This window comes from Aulostomus chinensis, chromosome 17 (assembly GCF_037954235.1).
Source record: "Aulostomus chinensis isolate RoL2024-O1b breed Wild chromosome 17, RoL_Achi_v1.0, whole genome shotgun sequence".
Classification (NCBI taxonomy): domain Eukaryota; kingdom Metazoa; phylum Chordata; class Actinopteri; order Syngnathiformes; family Aulostomidae; genus Aulostomus; species Aulostomus chinensis.
Genome location: NC_141336.1, coordinates 2,612,787 through 2,638,042, shown reverse-complemented (window position 1 = coordinate 2,638,042; position 25,256 = coordinate 2,612,787). Strand labels below are relative to the sequence as shown.

Here is a 25,256-nt window from a genome sequence, read left to right as displayed (position 1 = left end):
CAGCAGCTTCCATTTCTATCTCCACAAACTGCACAAGGCTGAAAAACTCAATAGGCAGAAAAACGAGTCGAACCACGTTGACGGCCGATGGATGATCTCTGATCCTTTATTGAGAGAAAACGCAGCTGCACACTTCTGGTTCCAGCCAATCACCTGCAAGGAGCCCCGTTGTTTTTACATTCTAATGAATTAAATACTCATTGTAGACTGCTGGTAAAACTGGAGTCAACATTTTATAAGCATAACAATTGTCTAAAAGCAATCAATAGGTAAGCTGATAGTTAAACTAAGTCTTGGGACGCCTACATTTACTAAACCTCTTCAGTTTGGGTTCATAACAAAGCCAAGAAAACAAATTGCTAGAACTTTCTTTTTCTGATCATCACAAAATGTCATTGCAGCACATCTCATACCAGGCAACAACGGTGCGATCACAAAATGATGCTTAACATTTTAACGCAGCGCACCGGAGACGTTTTTGTGCCGCGAGGAAAAAAAACAGCACTTTGAAGGAGAAGTAAAAACCAGTCAAATAAAACTCACGGAGGCACTGTTTCATTTATCGGCGTGGTTTTGTCTTTAAGATCAGGCGAGACCGACGCGACACGACTTAAACCAAACGCTGCCTTCCTGAGGTATTTGTGAAGGGAGCGTCAGGTCTCCCAGGTTTCTACAAGGCCTCAAATTCATCAATCCTCTGCTTGGTGTTGCCCTGGCGGATCTGCCGCAGGGTCTTGTACTTGTCTCTGCCCGCTCGGACGTTCTCGGCGTGCAGCAGGTCATCCTGGGTCTTCTTGTTCTGGTCTCGGGCATCTTCCAGTTCTGAGCTCAGAGCCTGCAGGGGGAACACAGCCAGGTATCAAACCACAAGAACTCACAAGTTTTACCTGGTTAGTTAGGACAAAGTAGCTCTGATGTCTCAGTGGTACATGACATCAGCCGGCGATGTCATGACATCAGACGGCTGATGTCATGACATCGCCGGCTGATGTCATGACATCAGCCGTCTGACGCGGGCCGGATCCTGACTGACCTTCAGCTGTTTCTGCAGGCGTTCGTTCTTCTCGGCTTCGGTGAGCCTCTCCTCCTCCTGGCGGTGGTCGTTGATGTCTTGTGTCTGCAGCTCGGCGCTGTAGGTGCTGTTCTCTTCGCTGTGCTCGTGGTCGCTCTCGCTGTCTGAGGAGGAGGAGGAGGAGGAAGCAGGAGCCGCGGCGGGAACTGAATTATTGGCCATCACGTTGTGCAGCTCCTCCTTTGTCTTCAACAGACTCTCCTCCACTTCTTGAGCCTACAGGAGGAGGAACAGGTCGATTTAAGGGTCGCTGACAGAAAACGGCACACAACACGCCACCAACACGTGCACCAGAGCCCAGAGGGGCGACAGAGAAAGTTGTTACCACAGTTTGATTATTTTGTGGCCACAAGATACATCTTGTTCCCACAATGTATTCATTATTGGGCCTTGAGGTTTCACATGTTGCCACACTTTCATTAATTTTGTGGAAACGTGATGTTCAGTGGCCTCAAACTAACGACACTGAGGGAACAAGCTGTCGTCTATCTTGTGGCTACAAACGTGATGGAACAACTCCCCGCTCCAGGCTGGGTGTGACTCTAACTGGCCAGACGATGGGAGAATTCATGGCTCACTTTTCATAGTTTCATGTGTGTCTTCTCCGCTCGTCCATGTCGATGCTGGGTTTATTTCCTGCTGCCAGAACTTCTTATTCAATGATGCGCTGTGTTTTTTTCTATACTTGAAGCGATTTAGGGAACCACGTCTTAGAGAACCCCTCATGTTCCTGATCTTTATTCTAAATTAAGAGAACATGCGTAAAGACTTGAGACCAGCGTGTACGAGCCCCACGGGCGTGGAGCCGCACGTAGGTGCTGGCACCAGCCCGTCCCTGTGACCGGCTCACGTGCTGACCGTCACTAACTCACCTTGCAGTGCCATGACTCAGCCTCCTCCTCTTTGGCTCTCTTGGCCTCCTCCAGCAGTAAAATCTTGGCGCTGTAGTCGGCCAGTTCTGCAGCCTGAGAGTCGAACCACACCATCAGAACCCGTGATGTCATTCATGAGCAGAACCACACACTGACTCTGTTTAATCCAGTAGACATGAAAAGTGCTGGTGCTGCAGAAGTCGTGTGTAACTATGACCTGTTCGTACAGCCAGTGGGTGACACGCGTCCCTCATTTGTTCCGTGTGTCTGTCCCTCCACGTTGGTGGACATCACCGTCGTCAGTGATACAAATGTCACATCATCCTGCTCAGATGCGCTAACCTGTTGTGACTTTTTCCCTCACGTGAAAGATGTGCGTTCTTGCAGCACCGTCTACTCACCAGCTGCTCCTGGCTCTTGATCTGGTCCTCAGCCTGCCTGGCCAGCTCCTCCTTGGCTATTATGGCCTCCATCCTCTCAGCCTCCAGCCGGGCCGCCTCCTGCTCCACCCTCCTTCTCTCCTCCTCCAGCCTCATGGCCCTGTCCAGCTGCTCCTGGAGCTCTACAGGTCAGGGAAACTGTCATCGACTGCACGATGTCGTGCTGCAGCGTGAGCTCAGTGGAGCGGCTGATTTTCTCTTTGTGGTGGAGAACAAGATCGCTGACACACTGAATTCTGGTACGCAGCAAAAACTAACAAGGAGGCTTCTTTGTAAAGAACAGAGGTCCTGGGCCCCCCGCCCCACACAGGTGATCGCAGCTCACTGAGAGCAACACCTGGGACACCTTTAGCATCCTGAGTCATTCAAGCTGTGAATCTTAAGGTTCTATTAAGAGGTGAAGAAGGAAATGTTCCACAGGGAAAAAAAGCAAAAATGCACCCCCCCCCCCAAAAAACAAAGCAGCGTGTGCAATATGAACACATTTCTCATGGATCATTTAGATTTCTGGGGGTATCTCTGGGCTTTTCCTGGTGTCCTGATTTTAAACACAAATGTAAACATGTTAAGTTTCAGAGTAGCTGATTTCAGACCTGTTACAAACGCTGGAAAATGAATCAGATCATGGGAACATGATGCATCTTGTTCTTTTTTTCCTGCCAAAAGCTGGCCAGTTATTATCTGTCTAAAATCATTTCAAATAATAGAGAGCAACAACTGTTTCAACGGGACTGAATTAGAAAGCCATCTCAGGAGGATTTGGACTGCTGATGATTTCTAATGTTTCTGATAGGGAGCTCACATCAATCGTAATACCAATTAGTCTTTTGAAATTCTTCATAATACAAAAAAAACATCAAACCTGATGTCAAACGTGCAAATGATTTCTTGTGTATTTCACACTTGGGCGCAGTATCTCATGTGAACAGCAGAGGGCGGTGCAGCCTTGTGATGCAGCACAACAGTCCCCTGACCCTGGGACTCGGGTTCTGGTCCAACCAGGGAGCAGAGCTGCCAAGTCTCATGCGTTGAGAGTGAGAGTCATGCAATTAAGCCTCTTTTCACGCCACACGCCACACTCGCCATTTCACACGCTCATTTGCCAAAGTTGAGATTTGCTCAAATTCCACGAAATCCGTTTGAATTGGCGTGAAAAAGGGCGCACTGACCAGAGGTCTCACTCTTGGGATTTTCTGGAACTTGGCAGCTCTGAGGTAGTTTTTCCCGTCTCACCTCTCTCGGCTTTCTTGGTTATCTCCTCGTACTGGTTGAGCTTCATCATTAGCTCCTGCTTCTCCCGCTCCATCTGCTCCTTCTCTTTCTCGATGGCCTCCCTCCTCTTCTTTTCACCCTCCAGCTGATCCCTGCAGAGCACAGGAGGACATCAACAATCTCCATCCAACGTCAAATAGCAAGTCTGTCTGCTATTTTTTTCCCGGTTTGTAACCCTTTACTGACCGTTCCATCTTTTTCTGCAGCCTCTCCTCTTTGGCCTGGACCTTCATCTGCTGGACCTCGATGCTGTCGGTCTTGCGGCGGCGCATGTAGAGCTCGTGGTTGCCCATGCACAGCTGCAGGATGCTCTTGTTGACCCGCAGACGTGGAGCATAAAATATGAAATCCTTCCAGGGAGGAAATGCAACGTGATGTCAGCGAAACTCTGGAACCTTGTCCAACATTCCCAGCTCACGCTACAGTTGAGGTCTTAAGTTTCAGTCCCATTTTTAACCTCAGAAGTTTCCACAACTCTGACACAACCACGTCTGGTTTGACTCCTTTCTTCTATGGAACGTCCTCGGATGCCACAGTAACTCGTGATACACATCACTTACTGCGCCGATGGTCATGTACTTATAGTTCAGGATAATTCATCAACAATACTTGATGATATTTGTGTAACTGAGAAAAAAAGGCCCCTTAAAAGATGGACAGCGGGACTTTTGGTCCATCACTTGCATCAGAAAAGGAAGTACCATGATATACTGCAATATCAATATAGTTTCCCCCCATGGAATTTACACTCCAACTCACCACAAATTATTAATTTAAACATTTGCACATTAGCCTTTTTTGTTTTTGTTTTTTTTAACAAAATCCACAACTTGAATCTATTTTTTCTCAAACTAGAACCCCATTCCCGCTGCTTTATGATGGAAGTTCCCTTGTTTGACACATCTTACATACTCGTGACGTTTCCAGCACTTACAGGTGACTTCTTGTCTATCGGCTTGATGATGAATTTCTTGTCGTTGAACGAAATGTTTCTGATTTCACTCCAGGGAAATCCGATCTTTGGGGACAACCTGAAAGATGGAAATAAAGAGGTGAGCTAGCAGCTTCAATAGCACCTTCTTAACACGCACACAAGCAGAGTTGAGACAAACTATTTTGGAAACATTGCCCCTCAGTTACTGACAACATTTGGAAGTCCAGAATCTATGAACGTGAAGAATCACCAGAGAGGTTGCAAATGTCATGTCATAGCCGTAGAAATCACAACCACATGAAAACATGAAATAACACGACAACAACAAAAGGTGAGAAATGTCTGTATAAGGAGGTGGAGGAAGCAGCGGGCAGGAGAGAGAAGTGGCGCTCATGTTTGCGGCGTCTGAGTGGAGAGCGCTGGCTTGTCACAGCGGTTTAACAGGATGTGTGGATATCGTCCACGGAGGACGGGGAGTAGGTGTCGTGCAACCAGCGCTTGATTTAATTCACCAGCGGTGAGTGGATGGATTGTATTGGTTCTGTGGTGCCCTCTAGAGTATGTGCTCACTATTGCCCCTAGAGGCCAGAGAGAACATGATGCTTGCACCCTCTGCTGTGTTACATTTTCCCCACTGGTCTCAGTGTGTCTCCACTCCTGGAGGAAGCCCACACGTGATGGTGGGTTCTTAATCAGGCCTTGTACTTTTCAAGCCTACCTGGTGGGCCTGGACCTGGATTTGCTTTTAGGTCTCATTCCTTCTCTTCCATGAGCACCAGTGGTTTGAGGGACACCAGCAGAGTTCCCGTTACTTCTTACATAATTGAGTTGAGGGACTTTATGCACTGACATTTATGTAAGTTGCAGCAAATCCCGCCTGCCTGGTGCTCATATTTATGGTGCACAGAGAGACACTCCCCCTCCAGCAGGTGCAGTGAGGACGGTCCTCCAGGGTCAAGAGTTACAGGCAGAGGTTGTTAACACACATCGACAACCAGAGCAACAACCTCTCGTGTTCATGTTGTGGTGGAATCGGGGGAATTAGCTCAGTGACCTCTTGAAATCAACAGCCAAGCGGTCAGACGTGTTATTTAAAGACCTGACTGACAGGCAGGCATCGCTGACTGTGGTTCGACTTGTGCATGTTTGTACACGCCGCGTTCGCAATGAAATCTGACTTCATTCAATCAGTGATGAATCAGAGGAAGAGAAGCTCCTGGTCTCACTTGTCCTCCTTCCCGTAGATGTTGAGTCCCAGAGCATCGACGCCCAGCCACAGGTCTGTGCCCTTCTTGTTCTTGATCTCAAAGAAGTTGACGCCGTACATCTCCAGGTCCTGAGCGATTTTCAGGTACTCGATCATGGCTTCCTCCCTGTTCACGTTAGAGAAAGAGATGGAACCGTGATACACACGCTGCTTAGTTAGGTACTGTACCATCTCCTGCTCAAGAATCAAATACATTAATCTTTAATTTAGGTTGTGAGAAGTTTGTTTCTTCTTCAGTACCAATTTGGCAAAATAAGTAAGGAAGCACGTTAATGAATCCACACGTTGACGTAGACGTTGTTATCTAAAGCACAGAATTCATTCCCTGCATGTCTGTCTTTGCCGTTCAGCGGTTAAAGTGATCGTTCGTTTGTGCCTCTTATCTTGTAATACCACCATGTTCCTCAAGAGGCATCAGTGAGCGACTGCGGCGTGAAAACAGCCCTGGCTGTAGCAGGGGACTGTGGCCATGGGCACAAACAAGCTAACAGGCTACCGCTTTCTCTGCAGCTGCAGGCTCCACGTACAAGTGTCACCCCTGTGTCGGTGTATCAGCTAGTAAACTCAGTGTTTCACCCTTTGGCTCGTTCTGAGGACGTTAGCGTTCCCTCATTTCTCCGAATTCTGCGGTCGTAGGAGGCCTCGTGCTGGTTGAGACCGTCTGTGTGTGAGTGATCCAATCTAGCTTTTGTTTCAAAGAACTCTTGATGGTAAATCTCGACTACAGAATAGGTGAGAGAGTTGGGGTTATTGGCAGAGTGACCGGGTGACGTCAGCTACGCAGTCATGGCTGCCTCACTGTGGGGGGAGAGGGGACACTGATTCATCCTCTGGGAGTCAAGCTCGTGGTAGTTCCTCTTTATCAGTCTTGCTGGATAGTGAAAATATAAACCCACGATGAGTGTGAGCAGTCGAAGCAGCTGCTGAGTCTCAGCCTGGACTCACTTCAGTATGGACCTGTGCTCTTCGTGCCAAGCCTGGATTCGCTCCTCCCACTGGTCCTTGGACAGCTTGTGCTGCTCCAGAACTCTTCACAGGTGAGAAGAATTATTGTTTGAACCAAGCACTCCAACTCATCTGTCCTGAATGTAAGAAGGTTTCCGTCTCACACTCACCTCTTGGGCAGCATGCGCTCGGAGGCCAGGTAACCCTGGTGGTGCTCTACCTTGTTGTGGTCTCCATACTTGGACTGGATGGCGTAGGACGCCAGCAGCACGGCGGACTCTGGAGGACAGTAGATGTCCTCAGTCAGAATGTCCTCCTTCACCTGCAGGAAGAAGAGCCTCCGGGTGACGTCCTGGATCAGCTCCTCATTCACGTCCTCTGGGTAAAATTTGGCCTTCAGCTTGAACTGCAGGGGAGTCTCCTTCTTCATATCCTGGGCCATGACCTGAGCAGAGGACGGGGTTGGAGAGCTGACAATGAGCAGAGTGACAGGGTCTGGCAGGACGGTGGGTTTTAAGGTAGAGAATTACATTCTTAATTTCGGACACAACCCCAAACAGGCGTTGCAGTTTGTGGTGTAACAGGAAGATCAGGACTTGTGTTTGGACCGGTTCAAGATCCCTCTAACACCCGGTGAATCATGTTTGATGCACGAGTGTGTGTGACCTCCGGATCACCGGTGCCTTTGTGAGCTTTTAGCTGGTTTGAAAACAACATCTGGATGTAACAGAAAAGACACAAAACAAAGCTCACATTGGCAAAGTGGTTTCCTACTCATTTTCCTTTAAATAGTCTGTCAGTCCTTTGATGGTTCAGTTTTCCAGGGTGAAAAAGCAAAACTTAATTCGCTAATTTCATTGTGTAACACTTCTCAAAGGGGGAACTTGAAGGGTTTTAATGAAGTAAAGGCAACTGTGCTTCAGCGCTGCTGTGGTTTCATTGCAGTGATGGATCAAAGTCATGCTGAAGTAACTTCCTCCTGATAACTTTTGTAGAAAGGATGAATTCATTCGTTACATCTTTCCACAAGATGAGCAAACAACTGGTAAAATGCTTGGTTTTTTTAAATGGAGCTCAGCTTTTTTCACGTGTGTAAAGTGGATGGAGCTTTAGAAATGTGTTCCGGTGCTTTGTCGTTCTTCAGACGCGCTTGGTTTTTGGTTTTTGGTTTTTGTATCCCCTGCTGTTACACCGGCCTGCGCCCCCCCCCCCCCCCCATGAACCAGTCTACCATCCAGTCCCCCATCAAGCTGGCTTGCTCTCCCTGCCTCCCCCCCCATGAACCAGTCTACCATCCAGTCCCCCATCAAGCTGGCTTGCTCTCCCTGCCTCCCCCCCCATGAACCAGTCTACCATCCAGTCCCCCATCAAGCTGGCTTGCTCTCCCTGCCTCCCCTCCCATGAACCAGTCTACCATCCAGTCCCCCATCAAGCTGGCTTGCTCTCCCTGCCTCCCCTCCCATGAACCAGTCTACCATCCAGTCCCCCATCAAGCTGGCTTGCTCTCCCTGCCTCCCCTCCCATGAACCAGTCTACCATCCAGTCCCCCATCAAGCTGGCTTGCTCTCCCTGCCTCCCCTCCCATGAACCAGTCTACCATCCAGTCCCCCATCAAGCTGGCTTGCTCTCCCTGCCTCCCCTTCCATGAACCAGTCTGCCATCCAGTCCCCCATCAAGCTGGCTTGCTCTCCCTGCCTCCCCTCCCATGAACCAGTCTACCATCCAGTCCCCCATCAAGCTGGTTTGCTCTCCCTGCCTCCCCTTCCATGAACCAGTCTGCCATCCAGTCCCCCATCAAGCTGGCTTGCTCTCCCTGCCTCCCCCCCCATGAACCAGTCTACCATCCAGTCCCCTATCAAGCTGGCTTGCTCTCCCTGCCTCCCCTTCCATGAACCAGTCTACCATCCAGTCCCCCATCAAGCTGGCTTGCTCTCCCTGCCTCCCCTTCCATGAACCAGTCTACCATCCAGTCCCCCATCAAGCTGGCTTGCTCTCCCTGCCTCCCCTTCCATGAACCAGTCTACCATCCAGTCCCCCATCAAGCTGGCTTGCTCTCCCTGCCTCCCCTTCCATGAACCAGTCTACCATCCAGTCCCCCATCAAGCTGGCTTGCTCTCCCTGCCTCCCCTCTCATGAACCAGTCTACCATCCAGTCCCCCATCAAGCTGGCTTGCTCTCCCTGCCTCCCCTTCCACTAACCAGTCTACCATCCAGTCCACCATCAAGCTGGCTTGCTCTCCCTGCCTCCCCTTCCATGAACCAGTCTACCATCCAGTCCCCCATCAAGCTGGCTTGCTCTCCCTGCCTCCCCTTCCCATGAACCAGTCTACCATCCAGTCCCCCATCAAGCTGGCTTGCTCTCCCTGCCTCCCCTTCCATGAACCAGTCTGCCATCCAGTCCCCCATCAAGCTGGCTTGCTCTCCCTGCCTCCCCTCCCATGAACCAGTCTACCATCCAGTCCCCCATCAAGCTGGCTTGCTCTCCCTGCCTCCCCTCCCATGAACCAGTCTACCATCCAGTCCCCCATCAAGCTGGCTTGCTCTCCCTGCCTCCCCTCCCATGAACCAGTCTACCATCCAGTCCCCCATCAAGCTGGCTTGCTCTCCCTGCCTCCCCTCCCATGAACCAGTCTACCATCCAGTCCCCCATCAAGCTGGCTTGCTCTCCCTGCCTCCCCTTCCAGAAGCTTCCTTCTTCAACTGTTATTAACATTTCCATGTTTCCTCCATTCTGTTATAAACTGTTTTCTTGTCTGTACCAACATCTCCTGCGCGTCTGTCCTTCCTGGTGAGGGATCCCTCCTCCCCTCCTCACCCTGAGGTTTCTCCCATTTTTCCCTGTTAAAGGTTTTCTATGGAGTTTCTCCTCAGTCGATGTGAGGGTCTGAGGGCAGAGGATGTTGTTATGATGGCATGAAGCCTGGAGACAAACTGGTGGTGAAAACAGGCTACAAAGAAAACTGCCTTGCCTTGGAGGGGAACTCCAGGCTCCGATCTGAAAGCACTGACAGCTGAAGAGAGCAGCAAAGCTGCTTATGTTGGTTTTAAAAAGTCCTACTTCTCCATTCTGGGTTTTTCTGAGACCAATGAGAAGATGATCGTAGAGATCTGAACGGTTCCGAGGCAGATCAGATCATGAACAGTCGTCTTTGTCACAGGACGTGTGTGAAGATCTGAGGGCTGGACTGTCATGCTGCACTCTCTTGGTCTCAGTGACATGAGGTCAATAAAGCCAACACGGTGGCCATCGAGTCTACTGAAGGTTAAAGCCGGACATTTTGTTTTACTCAGACAACCCCGAAATAGCAGGAGGTCAAAGGTCACACAAATGTATGTCATGTCCCACAATCCTGCATCACATAAGAAACACACAAGCTTTGGCAAAAACAAGCTCACCTTCTTGTCCTGGTTCAGCCACGCCATGAAACCTTTGCTGTCAACATACTGAAGCCCAAAGTACCAAAGCTCACGCAGTCCGATGGTCCTGGCAACCTGAGACACAGAGAGCAGAGGCGGAGTCAGACCGCCGCCACCTCCCGGCCAGGCTCTGACGGGGAAACTGCATTCTCTTTTGAACCCTGAAGGATTTTTTTATGAACATGTCTCCTGTTTATTTCCTCCAGTTTGAATCAGGCTGCGTACGCTGCACCTCCCACTTCCTCTCCTTCCCCTTGATGAACGTGTAAAAAGCTTAAAAAACTTCAGAATCATAAACGTAAGTAAAAACATCTGCTTGAAAATTTGAAGCCCACATCTTCACCATCTCCTTTCATAAAAATTGCCCTTGATTGCGTTTCAGTTCAACTTGTGCAATGGCCATTGTTTTAGGGGCGGGGCCGTGGGTTGTGTGATGCCATAAAACACTCAAGCCATCTAATCCTGATGTCATTTCTACACCATGTCCCGCCCCGTGTAGCGCAGTGCTTGTTGTTTGAAGGTAGTTCGTGTGACATCACAAAACCTCCCTGACAATCTGTGACTTTGATCTGAGTCCGTCTGTGTCTTTGATCTCTGACTGCTTTGATCATCACACACATGCATGCGGACAGCATTAAAGCAGTCCAGAATCCAGTCTTTCATCTCAAGAGCTCATTCTACCAGCTCAGGAGTTGTCCAGGATCCGTCCTCTGCACCTTCCTGCTGAAGTTTTGACATCTTAATTCACACGGATTCTCCACTTACACAGGATTCATTTTTGTGATACAAATCTCTCTCTCTCTCTCTCTCTCTCTCTCTCTCTCTATATCCTTTGATAAATCTTGTTGGGGAATTGATGGCATGACTTTAAAGCTATTGCTTCTTCGATGTGCCTAAAATACCTCAATACATGACAGGTTTGACATGAAAATATCTTAATCAGCAATCAAGAAAACGGATTGAAGCCTATTTCAAGGTCAAACGTTCGTTCCAGAGTGCTTTGTGTCCGCCGGCGTGCAGACCTGGTCAAAGAGCTGTCTCCCCGTGGTGTTGGGGTGGAAGGAGAACTCCAGCTCGGCGTCCATCGTAGTGACGCGAACATTGACCTGCAGCAGGAAAACGGTTGATTAGTCAGGTGACAGCATAGATTTTCTGTTTGGCCACACGTAGGCTGTCCAGGTTCTACGCAGTCTGAGCATTTCTGGGTTCCCCCCATGAAATAAAATAATCTGTACATAAATCATTTGTTATATGCTTTCAGTAAACACACATCTTGAACTGTGCAGAAATATTCAATTACAATTTGAACACACAGCTAGAAAAAAAACAAAAACCTTTGATGGCTGAAGCACATAAAAACGTCATTTGTGTGAAAGAGCCGGAATGTGGATTGTTCATAAACCATAATTGCTCACTATCTCATTAGACTTTGGACTACCTTCCCCAGGTGCCACAAGGTTGCAGATTAAAATATCAAAATACTCGCTGCTTGCCAAGTTGCCTTTAGACCTCACCGCTGGAGGTGCGAGCGACCTCGGTTAGAAGCCAGCGCGCTGGCGCGGAGTTCTCACTTCCAAGTGTTTCTAACGGGGATTTTCCTGTTGGCAGAATCTTAGTATTCCAGAGAAGAGCTTGACGATGAATGAAACAGCGCGTGACCCTGCCTGGAGGCTGGACTGGGTTTGTAGTGCTTACACAATCATTTTATGAACTTAAAGGAAAGCACGCCCGGGTGTCATAAAGATAAACTCACTGAAACTTGAGCAACAAAAACTGGCACATCTATTTGTCAGTGTGTGTCTAAATAAATGTGCTTTTCTCCTCGACTGTTCATTCTTACGTCATACAAAAATCACTTTTCGGCATCAACAATATGGGAAAAACCCCACCGTGACTCATAAACGGCTCCACTTCAGTTGGCCCGCTCGCTACAGACAGACGTCAGCGTGACCTCTCAAGGCGTTCTCCTTGGCGTGTCAACAGAAACACAGCGGTAATGCAGGTTCTTATCAGCGCTGCAGAGATGCAGAGGACCTCAGCAGCTCTCCCACAGGAGGACGGCCTGCTCTTGTCAAGAGCTGCACTGATGTTACAGCTGACAGTCACGAGTTGTGAGAGGATTTCACACCTGACATGAGCAGACCTTCCTTACGTTTTCTATACTGCTTATTGCTAAGGGTCGAGGGGGGCAGCTGACATGGGGTGAGAGGCGGGTTCACCCTGGACGGGTCGCCAGTCCATCAGGAGCAATCAGGGGCTCAGTATCTTGCTCAAGGACACTTGGACATGGTCACTGAGGGAAGTGGGGATAGAACCAGCGACCCTTGACAGCCACGCCACCTCTGAGCCACGCCGCCCCCACATTGACAGCCATCAAAGGTAAATCCCATGACTCTCTGTGGCCATCAAGAAGCATTTTAGAGGCAGTTTTCTTCCAGGAATGCCTGGGTCAAACTCTACATTTGGTTAATCAGTAAACGCCAAGAAGGACGTGTGCCTCGAACTCACAAGCAACATGCGATTATCTGAATGAACAAAATGTCAAATTGATCCTCAAACATCTCCCTCCAAATGTTTCTGTGCACAGATTCCAACATGTCTTCAATTTATGTTTACAAACCCCTTAAATCTGATTAAAACTGAGAAGAAGCACAACCAAAACAGATTTTACCAACAAAACCAAGACAGTCTTACCATTTTGGGCATCTTGGCTGTGGTTGGTGGGTGAGCTTCAGCAGACGAAAGTGTTTCCCAGGCTGAGTGAGGCTGCAGTGGCCGACTTCCAGCAGAACCACCTGATAAGGACAGCAGCGCCGCTCTGGCAGGCAGACTCAAGGGCAGGGCTTGTGTCCTTTGAACTCTGTTGTAGATCACTCACAATGACGTATTGAGCCGAGTCGCTTACTATCACACCGGCTCTGCTCCTGGTGTGAGCAGCCATCAGCAGAGATCCACCCAGGCTCAATCACCTGTCCCCACATCTGAATCACGTGATCTTTGATCCGGTAGAAGCTGAACACACACTTATATTGCAGGTTTGGCGGTGAGAGTGTGTGACTCACTGGGCTGTTGGAGACGGGGACGGCGTCCCAACAGGAGCTCACTGAGACACGGTTTAAAAGAAAACTAGGACTGATTATAAAACCTTCAAATTGCATTTTCATATCCATCAGGTTCACGGCTGCTGCTCGCTGTCCTGAGTGATGCAGGTTCCTCTCAGTATAAAAAGGAACGATGACTTAATGTGAGCGGGGACTAAAGGTGCAGTGTGGGCTCGTCCGTGTGGGAGCTCCTCTTCCCGCCACAGGAAACCCTGCAGAGATCAGTTGAGACTCACCAGTGTGAGCGTTGCAGGTTTGCGCTGCTAGCTTGGCAGATCACTCCATTACTGCCCCGCCGGTTATAAAGTTTAACAGCAGTCAACTTTATTACCTCCGCTAAGCAGGTCAATTTTCACAGCCTTTCATTGGGGGGGGGGGGGGGGGGGTGCTGCAACAGGAAATGACACGTCTCTTTTACTCTTTGGTGGACTTGGAGTAGGTGGACCAGATCAGAAACCCCTTGGTGATGTGTAACTTTGAAGGCTGCCAGTCTTTGTTAGACGGCGTCACCATGGAGATGGGAACAACACTGACACGTCTGGAGCGCCCTCTGTCTCCCAGTAACACGGTGTGTATCCTGGATCAGAGCTGGAGTCAGATGGGCGGGACCAGGAGCTGCCAATCATCACACTCACCTGTTACTACTTGAAGGACAGTTCACCAAAAACTGATAATCCAGGCTTCACCTGCTCGCCCTCATGCTGACAGGAGGTCAGGTGACTCCCCAAATCACAGCTGGAGTTTCGCAGGAAAAAGGCGTTGCAGTAATCGCCCACACACTTGGAGTGAATGGAGACCAATTTCCAAACATAAAACAATGTATAATAAAACCATAAAATGCCTCCCAAGGTCATCCAAGTGTTCACTGCCGCCTGTCACTCGCAGCTGGGACGCCATGTTTCTGGTCATGGTTACAAAGTCCCAGGATTCAACAGGCAGTCGTACTCTCCCACTGCCGTGTCACAGCGGGCATCAAGATGGCTGCCAGGGTGTCAGTCAGCTCATCCTCCTCAACTTCTCTGAAGGCGATGTGGTGTTTTTGTTGGACACCACCAACCATCAGTAGCAATGAAAAATGAGAAAGACAGAACCTGGATGTCAGCAGGGGCTTCATCCTCACCATCATTCAACTCTCAGCGGAGGCCCAGCGGGATGTTGGACCTCTGGCTGGAGCCCAGCGACCTCAAACACCCAGCAGGAGGGACCAGACAGGAACACGGACAGATTTCAGCTTTGACTTTATTCCAACGGGACCTTCCCCTCAGGTCGGTTCCATGAATTTATAACTATTAGTACTCGTCATACAACTGTCACTGGTTCTGATCAAACTGAGATTGACACTAAAACATGAATCAAACTGTGGACTTCGTCATGAACCACAACAGTCGGCATTTGTTCTGTAATCGGAGTTACAGGAGAACTGAACCCAGGCAGACTGGGTTCACCTCACCTCACCGAGTCCACAGCAGCGCAGGTGAGTCCACGGCTTCAACGTCACAACCCCAGCCTAAACCCTGGGGTCGGCCGGGAAGTGTGACCTTGTGGGACAGAGAAGGACTGGGACCGTGAACAGTTCTGGGACGGGAGCGTATGCAGTCAGTTATGGTCCGTGCTGGGACAGTTTCATTCTGACACCAGATGAGTCTGACCTGAGACGGTTGTCCAAGTTTCCTCAGGTAACATTCAAGTATAACAGAGTAGAACTCGTTCCTACCTACTTTGATTCTAGTGGTAAAAAAAGGAAGTAAAGACACACAAGAGGAGAAGTGAGATTAGAACTCATCTCTTATTTGAAAGTGAGGCTGGTCCTCTGGTTTAAAGTCCTCGTTGGGACTCCCGTCCTGGTTGAGGATGCGTGACGCCGTGTAGCCCACGATGGGATACTTGGTTTTGTACGTGCCTTCGAATACACTGTCCAGAGACTCCAGCTGCTCGTCGGTGAGGCCCGTCTGTCCCGCACAGGAGGAGGAGACACATTAATCCCAGCCTGCAGTTCTTCATCATTAATACAACAAGAAAAGTAGCTTTTTGTTGCCAAAATCTTGAAAAATGAAAGCAGAGAACAAAGAGATGAGTACCTACAGTGTTGAAGGAGTACTACAGCATGTTCCTCATCTACCTTCAGTCATATTAGTACAGTTACGGTAATGTGGAGCAAACAGATGTCTGGTGGTTCCTCGTTCCCTCTCAGGAGTTTTATAATCCAGCCTGGAGGCCTCAGACCGACCAACCCGTGCTGAGCTTTTCTGCTCCGGGCGACGCTGACGTCACCATCCTGTATCACATGACCCTGCTGACCAATCAGAGCTGCTACAGGAAGGAGCCTCGGGTGTGAGGGGTCATGGGTAACGGAGTTTTGTTACTAATTTGTGTGTTTTCACAAGCAGAAAAACTTTATTCATCCCTTAAATGTTACCACAAAACGTAAAAGTACTTATAATACAACACGTGTAAATGTAAATACACACATGAAGTAGAAATCAAAGATCTGTGTGTATAAATGAACATGTGACGCTGCAGGTGGTGTGATAACGGTTCTAAACGCGTTCTGTTGTGGTCGTACCAGAGTCAGCTGTGTTTAGAGGGAAATCTGGAAATATTTCATCTTCAATACTTCTCTATTTATAGGAATATTATAGAGTAGACCGGAATAAAATGTCCATCAGACTGCTGCAGTTGGTGAAAGTAACAAAAAGTAATGTTATAAAGTCGCAGTTATATAAAAACGTAACTTATTTTCAAATGAAAGTAACTCATAATATCTAATGTTTTGTTCATTTTGGAGTAACCTGCCCAACACTGTTTATGAGTACAAATCCAAGACCCAAAGGGAATGTTCTCAGCACTGGAAGCGAACGTGGCCTTGTTGTCCAGACAACCCTCTGTGGGAACCTTATCTGGCGGAACAACAGGGGAACATGGCCAGAGCGTTTGGGGGATCATGGCTACAGGAGGCTCCTGGAGCCTCTGCAAGAGGTGCAGATGTGGAGTTCTTGAGGGGGACATTGATAATGACTGGGGGAGACCGGGGAACAGTTTAGGGGAACATACAGAGGGCATCCGTCTCAGTCCCATCACAACGTTCCAGGAACATTTGCAGAACACGCTGTGATATTATAGGAACCTTAATTTTTTTTGTGGTTCAGCCCATGTGTTGCAGCACCTTAAATCAGTGGCATTTCCAACTACAAAGTAACAGAAACTCTCATGTCCACCTTAAATATTCCCTCAGTGATTCCCAGAACATCCTAAATGTTCCCTGGGAGTCTTCACCTACTCAAGAACTGGACATGGATCAAGTCCTTCGCACCGGTGGAGACAGTGAGAACGTACCAGTTCTACCTGGGTTCTCTGTCTCTACACCTCTGACTCGTCATTCATTTATTGACCCAGTCTGAGTGTAAATCCCGAGTTTTGGCTTCAGGCGCTGTTGTGTCAGTGCAGACCCGTCAACTCATCGGTTGACGCCGACTCACGGTATCGGATGTCAGGTCCTCCGGGTCCAGGGACATCTTCGCGACGGCACGGGTGGAGTCCCTCCCCACCAGGGCGTTGTACGGCGCGTCTTTCCCATAAAACTCTGGACATTTGTGGAATAAAGTCAGTGCTGTGAACGCAACACCTCCCTGGACTCAGAGGTCGCTTGTTCCAGTGCAACCAGACACATTAAATAATAACCCGAGTTAAATTTGATTGAATACAATAAGATACCACGTTAATTCCTATCAGGTTTTACACACTGAGGTTCAGATTGATAACCCAGGACTCGTCTCATCTACCTTTTCCTTTGCTGACGTCAAACACCACTCCCCTCACCGCCATGAGAATGGGTTCTCCTTCCTAGAACACACAGCAGGAGCAGCGGTGACATCTTGCAGGGCTGCGGGAACACGCGTCTCGGTCGCGGGTGGCTAACAAAGTTTACCTCGCTGCCGTCGTACCTCCTCAGCTCCTCCTCCGTGAACAACCGAACGGGTTCGACCGCTGGTTTGGGTTTTAATTTGACGTCTTGAGCGTAAACGACGGCCAGGAGCAGGACCGGGACCCACGCTGTCGCCGTTGCCATGGCAGGATCTTTGTTTGGAGGCGTTCGACGCGGAAACTCATTCACGCGCTTCACCTCCCCATCGCTGCTCCGGGAGCCCGCGATGCGTTCAAAGCAGTCGGAAACGTTTATTTTGTCAGGCGAGAGCCGAAATGTAACATTACATCGGGCTTTTTAACCCTCATTAGTGTCTTCCGGACAGGGAGCAAATATTTGTAGTCGCAAATTAAAACTTGTTCCCTCATTTTAATAAGATAATGGACACAAAACCCAACTTGTTCCCAGAATGTAATTGGTTTGTGGCCATGAGATCTATTTTGGTTCCCTTGTTTTGGTGAATTTGCAGCCAACAGATAAAACTCCCTCCCACAAATCAAACAAAAAAACAGGAACAAGCTGTTTCTTGGTGTATATTGGTGATATTTGTGAGTTTGAGTTCTTGAAATCGATTATGTTTTCATTCTAACTCTCAGAAATGTCAAACATATAAATGTTGCTTGAGGAGCACAACTAATGTCAGGAGGAAGAAGTTACGGCAGCTTGTCTCCTGCCTGCAAGACCACACCGAGGGCTAACAACACGCACTTGTGTGTACAAACAAATGCGTGCGCAAGAACACTTTTGATAAATAAGGGTCAATGTGACACACGTGACATTCCTGTAGTTCTTCCTGGTCATTTCCTGGGCTTCAGGTCAGATTCCATGGATTCCTCGGCTGTGGTTTAGATTAATAGTGTTCGTGCAAACCTCGACAGAACAAAATGCTGGTATTGTTTGTTTCTGACATCAGGTGCTCCGACTCATGTATGCATAAATGAACCTGGAGTCTGTTCACACTGGAAGTCCCGTCATTTCCCTCGCAAGTCTTCATTTTCTCCTGTTTGTTTTCAAAAGGTACAAAAGCTCCAGGCAGCAGGAGGAGGGTTCGTCTGCCCAGCGCCGGTTCACCTGGTTTGACTTCTTCAGGACGATCGATCGACATCAGTCCAACACTCTTTGGAGATATCTTGTGATTAAACACACAGATGTATGTATGAACATGTATCACACCACAGGACAGCTACTTCTATTTTCATGAACTTTGAAATATGTCAGAAGAGAACAAAGTTTAACCCTCCTGATGATCTGGTTTCCTATGAACTGAGTTTGCTAAAGGAAAGTCCACCCCATAATAAAACCTATAATAATAATAATAATAATAATAATAATAATAATAATAATAATAATAATGTATTTATTAGCAGCTTTTGTTGTGTTACATTTTTTAATCAGCTCACATTCGTCACATTTCATTCAGTGCTTTTATTTTGTGAATCCAACTTTCCTGTTTGGGTGATTTCCTGTCAGCCCTCTTCAGTGTCACTCATTCTTTCATTCTCAGTCAATGAATAGTAATGAAACCCCGGGACGTGAAGGCAGCATCAGCCACCCTGAAGGGCTCGAGGAGGGAAACAAGGAAGCGACGTCAAGGAGACGAGTCTCACTGTTGGCTCGCGGCCTGAAGGTGCCTCCTCGAGGGACGGGCCTCTCCGGCTGTGGTGGAACCCCGGTGTTGGTGCGGTGCGTCTTGAGCAGAGAGAAGTTGAAGGGATGAAATTTAGGTTAAATCAAATGCTTCTAATGGCCGCGAGCTGTCAGAGTTGGTAGAACCAGGCGCGAGCTTCTCTTGGAGGATCGCGAGGGGAGGAAGCGCAGAGGAATGCTGGGGAAAGAAGGCTCGTACCAGGAGGTAGGCTCCAGCCGGGGCTGCTGAACCCACAGTGCTTGTTTGAATAATCCAAGTTAGGGGTTTTTATGTTGTTGTTGTTGTTGTTTTTTAAACCCCCACCAACTGATGGGTCCGTACACTGCCCGGCTGGCGGGGCATCATGTGACCGCAGCTGACGGCTGCAGGAAAGCTGCTTCCTCGAGGAACCAGCGAGGTGATTACGCGCTTCCTCTGCCTGGCAGCGGCGTTGGACCGTGTGACTCTGCAGCGAAGCCTGTTTTTCCTTTAACTTGAAGCCAGTTTTGCAGAGGGGAACAGTCTGACTAGCTGGTTATCGTGTAGTAACCTCGGTGTAGCTGCGGAGGAAGCAGGTGACCACAGGTGGTAGTGAAACTCGAGGGCGTCGCACGTTCACCTGGAAAAGTCTTGGAATTCACAACAACTTCCATGAAACACCAAAAACGTGTTTGGAAAAGTTATGAAAATTCATTCAACTTCCCCAAAAAACCTGAATATCAGAGTAGATGTGGTTGAGTTGAAGCACAGTTTGAAGTCATGGTCAGGAACAGTTTATCCTCGAATGCCTGAAGAAGTCCTGGAGCTCTCCTGGAGCGATGGGTTTGAGCCTGGAGCGAACACACAGAAGAGTTTACAGCCTGGAATTCATTCACGGTCCTGGAATTCAGCTCCTTCCATCAGCTCGGCCTCGGGCTTCAAGATGGAAAGAAAAATAAACATTAATTACATAATTGTGTATACATGTGTATTCACGTGTATACATGGGTATTAATGTGTGTATACATGTGTATTCACGTGTATACATGTGTATTAATGTGTATACATGTGTATTAATGTGCATACATGTGTGTATACATGTGTATTCATGTTTGTATACACATGAACACACATGAACACACATTAAAACACGTGTATTAATGTGTATGAGACTGTGGGCTTGGAAGGGTTCAGGAGTTTCAAGCTGAGAGCTTAGAACGTCTTACATGTGTAAGAACTCATTTATGAACAGGGGAAAGCGCGGAGAGCGACAGACAGACTTTCACGCCCGATGAAACTGGGCGGCGTGAGACACCGTTGATCAGCTGGCATGAATCAGTTGCGGTTGTCAGGTTGATGATGCAGATGGTTTGTTGTGTTGGGACCGTCACGTTGCTGCTTGTGCTGCTGGTCATCTGCAGCCTCTCAGTAAACGCTCCTCCCCGGCTCCACAGTTCGACGACGACGACGACGACGATGACCAGGACACACAGAGACCAGACTTCTATGAAGACGACGCCACAGAGGAGCAGGAGGCCGAGGAGCTTGACGGCAGCGTTTCACAAGGTATCAGTCAGAGCGTCGTGGGAGGAGCTCGGCGCCTGGCGTCGACCTCAGAAGACTCTCACAGTACCACGAGCTCCTGTTCGATTGTTTCATCAATGTTTATTTTGCTTTGGTGATGGAAATACTCTATACCTATATATTTATATATACTGTAGATATATTTATATATGTGAGCAACTTATAGGGCAGTGACAATAAAGATTCTTCATTCTTTGAGTGTGAATTTTTCATGGACTGTTTTTGTTTGTTTGTTTTCTACCTCTCTGAATACTTTTGTCCTCTTTTGCAGAGGAGGAATACAGAGGGAGCAGTCCCTCGATGAAATTTAGCAAAACCTGCCTGAAGAATTTCTTCACGGTGGTGCTCATCTTCATCTACCTGCTGCTGACGGCGGTGGCGGCGTTCCTGGCCTACCAGACCATCTCTGATTTCATGGAGAAGTTCAATAACCCCGTCATGTCTGTCACCTACAAAGAGGTTGAGACCTTTGACCCCCCTGGTTGGTATTAATAGTATGGGGGGGGGGGGACTCTGTAGTTCTAAATTACTAACATGTTTTCAGTTGAGTGATGTCACGCATCCAACGGCTCAAAGACACAGACATGTCACAATTAACCACTGATGCTACTACGAGCAGCTAGTTAGCTTAGCTCAGCACAAAGACTGGAAAGAAAGACCCAAAGTAAAGCCATGTTTTTGTTTTTTTTACACTTGGTGTTTTTAAAGAAAACACAAGTTAATCACTGGGTTTTGGAGGCGGGTGGATGTTTTTAGTTCTGGACGAAATAATAAATTAACAACCAGTACGACGTCATAATACGTAACAGACTAGCTGGTCAGTATCACTGCTCGTTAGCTGGAAAGCTAACAGTGCAAGTAAACTTACCCACGACTTAAAGGGGGATAATGATCAGACAACTGTCGAACACTTGTTGCTCAGATGGAAACAGTTTCCCGGTGACCACCAGAGGGCGCAACACTTCAGCTTAATGCTGCTACAGACTGGGCCTCGACGGCAACCATGACGATTTGTTGCGGTTTAATTTTAATTACGAGAAATTAACTTCTATGAAAGTGTGCGTGTTGTATTTGCAGGTGTGCACTTTACAGTCCTCTGACGCTTCACTCGTCAAAAGAAGAATAGCGAATGTTAATGAGTGATTTACGGGCTGACGAGGCTGCGCCCGTCAAGCTGCTCACCCACCCTCAGTGTTCGTCTGTGTGTGAGCAGGCATCGCTCTGTATCCCGGCAAAGCTCAGCTGCTGAGCTGCAGGCATCATTTCCACGACGATATCCCTCCGTTGGTGGACCCTGGGAAACACCAGAAGGGGGACTGCATCATGGAGGAAGTGACTTATCTTGGGCCCTTCACTAATCAAACAGAGGTCGGTGGTAAATCACTGCGCCCAGTCTGTGGGTCCATGTGTGGGCCTGCACCACCGCGAAGACGGCCTGAACTCACTGTCCTCATGTTTCCCACAGAAAAAGGCCGTGGTGGTCCGAGGCCCCTCTGACGTCAGAAACAAGGAGCTGATCTTCATGCAGTTCAGCCGTAACGAGACAGAGGAGGACTTCAGCGCCATCTCCTACATGCTCTTCTCCAGGTTCAGTGACCTGAGTCACAGGTAAAGACAAACATTGATCACGTGATGTCCGACCAGCACGACAGCTGAAGTAGTTGTAGATGCCCTTTTGGTATTTTTGCTTTATTTCCATCTTCAAATACGCCAGTAATGCACTTTGAACGCGTGCAGGAAGTATTTCTGATGTTTATGTGGCTTTTACCTGATCCAGTGCGCTGTTCTTCTACTTTGTGCCTTGGCAAACAAAAGTAAAAGCGGATTTGGTGGCAGCGTTGGACGCCGGTCGGAGAGCAGCCGGACTTCCAGGTCTTTTGAGCTGACGGGCATCGGCTCGCCCTGCCAGCCTCCCCGTGGAGCGGCCGCACAGCTTCGATTAGTTCCAAATTATTTTCATGATCTTTCTTGGTAAAGCAAAAAAACAAAAACTAAAACAAAAAACTTAAACATTTACTGGCTCCACACTTGAATCCAAGAATTTGCTGTGTTTTTGTTATTTATGACTGAAAATGAAGTCTTGGGGCTTGTAGGCATTTTTTGTTAATTCACGCAGAACGATTTAACTGCCACGCCCACACAGGGGCTTCCAAACTCGCCCCACCCCTTGGACCTTCCACATATTGTCACGTTTAATATATTTGATTGGAATTTTATGTGAAAGACCAACACAAAGTGGCGCACAATTGTGAAGCAGAAAGAAAATTATAAATGTTTTTTTAAAAAAAAATTACAAATAAAAATCTGAAAAGTGCTGAGTGCAGAAATATTCAGCCGCCTTTTCTCTGAGTGCAACAGCAAAGAAGAGGACCAAGCTGCTCCGCTCAGATGGGACCAAAGCTGAACTTTTGGGCCTAAAATGCGAAACACTACATGTGGCGGGAAACTACCCCTGCACATCACTCTGGACCCCCCCCCCCCCTGCTGTCAAGCATGGCGGCGGCGGCGGCGGCGGCTCCAAGCTGTGGTGGGTCTCCTCAGTAGGGACAGGGAAGATGGGTGGAGCCAAAGACGGGCAATCTTGGAAGAAAACCTGTTGGAGTCTGCAGGAGACGCGAGGCTGAGGCGGAGCTTCACCTCCCAGCAGGACAACGACCCTCAACACAGAGCCGGGGCTGCAATGCAGCCTTTAAAACGACACTTTTGCATGGGCTGGGCCGGCCCAGTCAGCGTCCTGGCCTAAATCCAACTGAGAATCTGTGGCGAGATCTGAAAACCGCCGTTCACGAACGCTCTCATCCAGTCTGACTGAGCTCGAGCTGTCATGAAGAAGCACAAACTGCAGTCTCTCGACGAGCAGAGACGAACCCCAACAAAGTCCTGGCTCAGGGGGGACGAATACTTTCGCACAACGCACTTTTCAGTTTTTATTTGTCAAAAAAACAAATTAAAATCATGTATATTTTTCTTTGTACTTCACAATTGTGAGGCACTTTGTTTTGGGCTTTCACATTAAATACATTTGTTTGTGGTCGTAACGTGAAAAGAGTGAGGAGAAGTCCAAGGGGCATGAAGACTCCTGCAAGCCACTGGATTTCATTTCAGATGCGTTTGGTTTTAGCAACAGAAACGTACCTGCAGCGAGTCCTGCGCAGCTGCGTCACCTAGAAAAAGAGCATCAGCAGACACCGGCGTGTAGAGCGGCGGCCGTACAATGACGCGCGCGTGCTTGTGGCTTCTCCCTCTCAAGTGCAGACCCGTCTGAGTTCATGAGGGACTGTGAGAGGAACTACTCCATGTGGACCTTCTCAGGAGGCTTCAGAACCTGGGTCAAGATGTCTCTGGTGAAGTCATCAGGGAAAAGAAGTGAAGCTGTGGAGTTTCGGCAAGAGGTAAGTATGACCACGCCTACATCCGCACCTGGAGCGCCGCCACCAGCTGAATTAAGAGCTTGTTGGTTCTTCCAGTCTGCTGTGGTGAAGTTCAACGACAAAAGACCAGAACCAGAGAAAAGCAACGAGCTCTTCTTTGCCGTCTTTGAGTGGCGCGATCCGTTTATTCAAGAGATCCGGCTGGTGAGTCCCTCGGATGTTTCCTCTCCCCGTTAGAACGGAAGCGTCTCTGTCGGTGTCTGACCTCATCCTGTGACCTCCAAACAGATCGTGACTGCAAACGCCTGGAGCGCCGCCGCCATCCTCTGTGGGGTCTTCATGGCTCTCTTTAAGGCGGCTAATTTTGCCAAACTCACTGTTCAGTGGATCATCAGGATGCGGAAAAGGCACCAGAGGAATAAAGCGAGAGAACTGAACAACATCAACTGAGGATGAGGAGACAGACCGGAGCTGACCTTTGAACTGGCCGGGTTTGAAATGATCACATTTTTCTCTCTTTAAAAGGGGCCAGTTTGCATTTCAAAATAAGACATAAAGTCACTGTTTTCCAGAACATTCCTTTCAATGCAGTTCTGTATGCACGTCAAGGGAAGCAGAGCTTTTATGGTTTGAGGGTTCGTTTAAGGACATCTGGGGATTTTTTTTTTTTAAATAAACCTGAGGAAATGTGAAATTTGGTGAAAATATTGCTGGATTTTGTATCGTTCTCATGTTGATGATCTTATTTTGAAGGGAGCATTATAAAATAATTTATGGGTGTCCTACGTTTTGCCAGGGGGCCTGAAGTTGGGGCCGAGGCTATTCAGTCAGTCTCTGAGTCACTCGCTCCCTGAGGGGGTGGACGTGTCGTCAGAGGAAGCGCTGTGATTGGATGATGTCACTGATGGGCACAGGGATCAATACTGACATCATCCAATCAGATAAAGAGATGCTTTTACTACTGCGGTGGGGTTTTGTGGCCCCTGAGTGACACATTAAAGTAACATGATTTTTACAGGACAGATGACCCCCCCCCCCATCACAAACATTTCAATGTGCCACGACGTCAGGCTTTTCGTTCGTGCAACAAGAAGAAATCCAGATGCTGGTGAATCATTTCGGGTGCTGTGACCTTTTGTGTACTTGTACTTGTCTCAGTAATCAAGTATACCTTCAGTGTATTGATAGCTTTAAAGGGACTGTGATGAACTTGTTTTTCCCCACTGGAGAGATCTACTGTTAATTTCTTAATGTTTATATTTTATTTAAATGTGTTATTAGCATCATAATAATGACCTGAATCAAGGAGGGATTGTTTGTGAGTAGAGCCGTGTTCAATGTTGTGTCACACTGTTTTAAAAAAAGGGAAAATAAATGTGTGTTTTATGTCACTTGATACTGATGTGATTTTTGTGTAAATTGTTAATTAATTATGTAGATTACTCTAGTTTAT

General features: G+C 48.2%; 3 protein-coding genes and 1 long non-coding RNA gene across 10 annotated transcripts; 1 reads left to right on the top strand and 3 right to left on the bottom strand.

The window, feature by feature from the left end:
* Window positions 1–83: 83 nt before the first annotated feature.
* Window positions 84–13,009, bottom strand: ezra (ezrin a). 2 transcript variants are annotated; one of them, XM_086181896.1, is made up of 13 exons: window positions 12,914–13,009; window positions 11,242–11,325; window positions 10,199–10,294; window positions 6,973–7,247; window positions 6,803–6,886; window positions 5,817–5,963; window positions 4,591–4,687; window positions 3,843–4,006; window positions 3,618–3,748; window positions 2,346–2,506; window positions 1,945–2,037; window positions 1,034–1,288; window positions 84–835 (listed from the first exon to the last, which is right to left on the bottom strand). In XM_086181896.1, the coding sequence occupies exons 1-13, from the start codon at window positions 12,923–12,925 to the stop codon at window positions 671–673; spliced, it is 1,764 nt and encodes a 587-aa protein (XP_086038022.1). In that variant the 5' UTR covers window positions 12,926–13,009; the 3' UTR covers window positions 84–670. The 2 variants fall into 2 exon arrangements, with proteins under 2 accessions (XP_086038022.1, XP_086038023.1); XM_086181897.1 differs by lacking the exon at window positions 12,914–13,009 and adding an exon at window positions 11,734–11,863.
* On the top strand, window positions 4,692–25,183 carry pacc1 (proton activated chloride channel 1). Of its 5 annotated transcripts, none has more exons than XM_086181898.1 (10): window positions 4,692–4,708; window positions 18,260–18,392; window positions 18,747–18,869; window positions 20,303–20,414; window positions 20,704–20,913; window positions 21,646–21,800; window positions 21,898–22,040; window positions 23,683–23,824; window positions 23,900–24,007; window positions 24,092–25,183. In XM_086181898.1, the coding sequence occupies exons 1-10, from the start codon at window positions 4,695–4,697 to the stop codon at window positions 24,251–24,253; spliced, it is 1,302 nt and encodes a 433-aa protein (XP_086038024.1). In that variant the 5' UTR covers window positions 4,692–4,694; the 3' UTR covers window positions 24,254–25,183. The 5 variants fall into 5 exon arrangements, with proteins under 5 accessions (XP_086038024.1, XP_086038026.1, XP_086038025.1 ...); XM_086181900.1 differs by lacking the exon at window positions 4,692–4,708 and adding an exon at window positions 18,029–18,132; XM_086181899.1 differs by lacking the exon at window positions 4,692–4,708 and adding an exon at window positions 18,042–18,169.
* nenf (neudesin neurotrophic factor) lies at window positions 14,549–17,465 on the bottom strand. The gene is made up of 4 exons (XM_086182510.1): window positions 17,246–17,465; window positions 17,100–17,160; window positions 16,797–16,900; window positions 14,549–15,269 (listed from the first exon to the last, which is right to left on the bottom strand). Exons 1-4 carry the CDS (start codon window positions 17,384–17,386, stop codon window positions 15,093–15,095), a joined length of 483 nt encoding a protein of 160 aa, XP_086038636.1. The 5' UTR covers window positions 17,387–17,465; the 3' UTR covers window positions 14,549–15,092.
* On the bottom strand, window positions 18,582–22,599 carry LOC147245992 (uncharacterized). Of its 2 annotated transcripts, none has more exons than XR_015109676.1 (4): window positions 22,201–22,599; window positions 21,878–22,029; window positions 21,619–21,726; window positions 18,582–19,784 (listed from the first exon to the last, which is right to left on the bottom strand). It is a non-coding gene; the product is annotated as an uncharacterized LOC147245992 (long non-coding RNA). The 2 variants fall into 2 exon arrangements; XR_015109677.1 differs by having other exon boundaries at window positions 18,582–19,699.
* Window positions 25,184–25,256: the final 73 nt, after the last annotated feature.

Bases quoted from the DNA above. Each gene is read 5' to 3' on its own strand.
- pacc1 (XM_086181898.1), top strand. The intron at 22,041-23,682 runs GTAAAGACAAAC...CTCCCTCTCAAG, and splicing joins TTCAGTGACCTGAGTCACAG to TGCAGACCCGTCTGAGTTCA. The intron at 23,825-23,899 runs GTAAGTATGACC...TGGTTCTTCCAG, and splicing joins CTGTGGAGTTTCGGCAAGAG to TCTGCTGTGGTGAAGTTCAA.
- ezra (XM_086181896.1), bottom strand. The intron at 4,688-5,816 runs GTGAGACCAGGA...TCCATCTTTCAG, and splicing joins ATCTACGGGAAGGAGGACAA to GTTGTCCCCAAAGATCGGAT. The intron at 836-1,033 runs GTCAGTCAGGAT...TTCCCCCTGCAG, and splicing joins GCCTGCAGAAACAGCTGAAG to GCTCTGAGCTCAGAACTGGA.
- nenf (XM_086182510.1), bottom strand. From the start codon at position 17,386: ATGGCAACGGCGACAGCGTGGGTCCCGGTCCTGCTCCTGGCCGTCGTT. The intron at 17,161-17,245 runs GTAAACTTTGTT...TGTGTGTTCTAG, and splicing joins GGAGGTACGACGGCAGCGAG to GAAGGAGAACCCATTCTCAT. The intron at 15,270-16,796 runs GTGAGTCGGCGT...TGTGCGGGACAG, and splicing joins AGGACCTGACATCCGATACC to ACGGGCCTCACCGACGAGCA.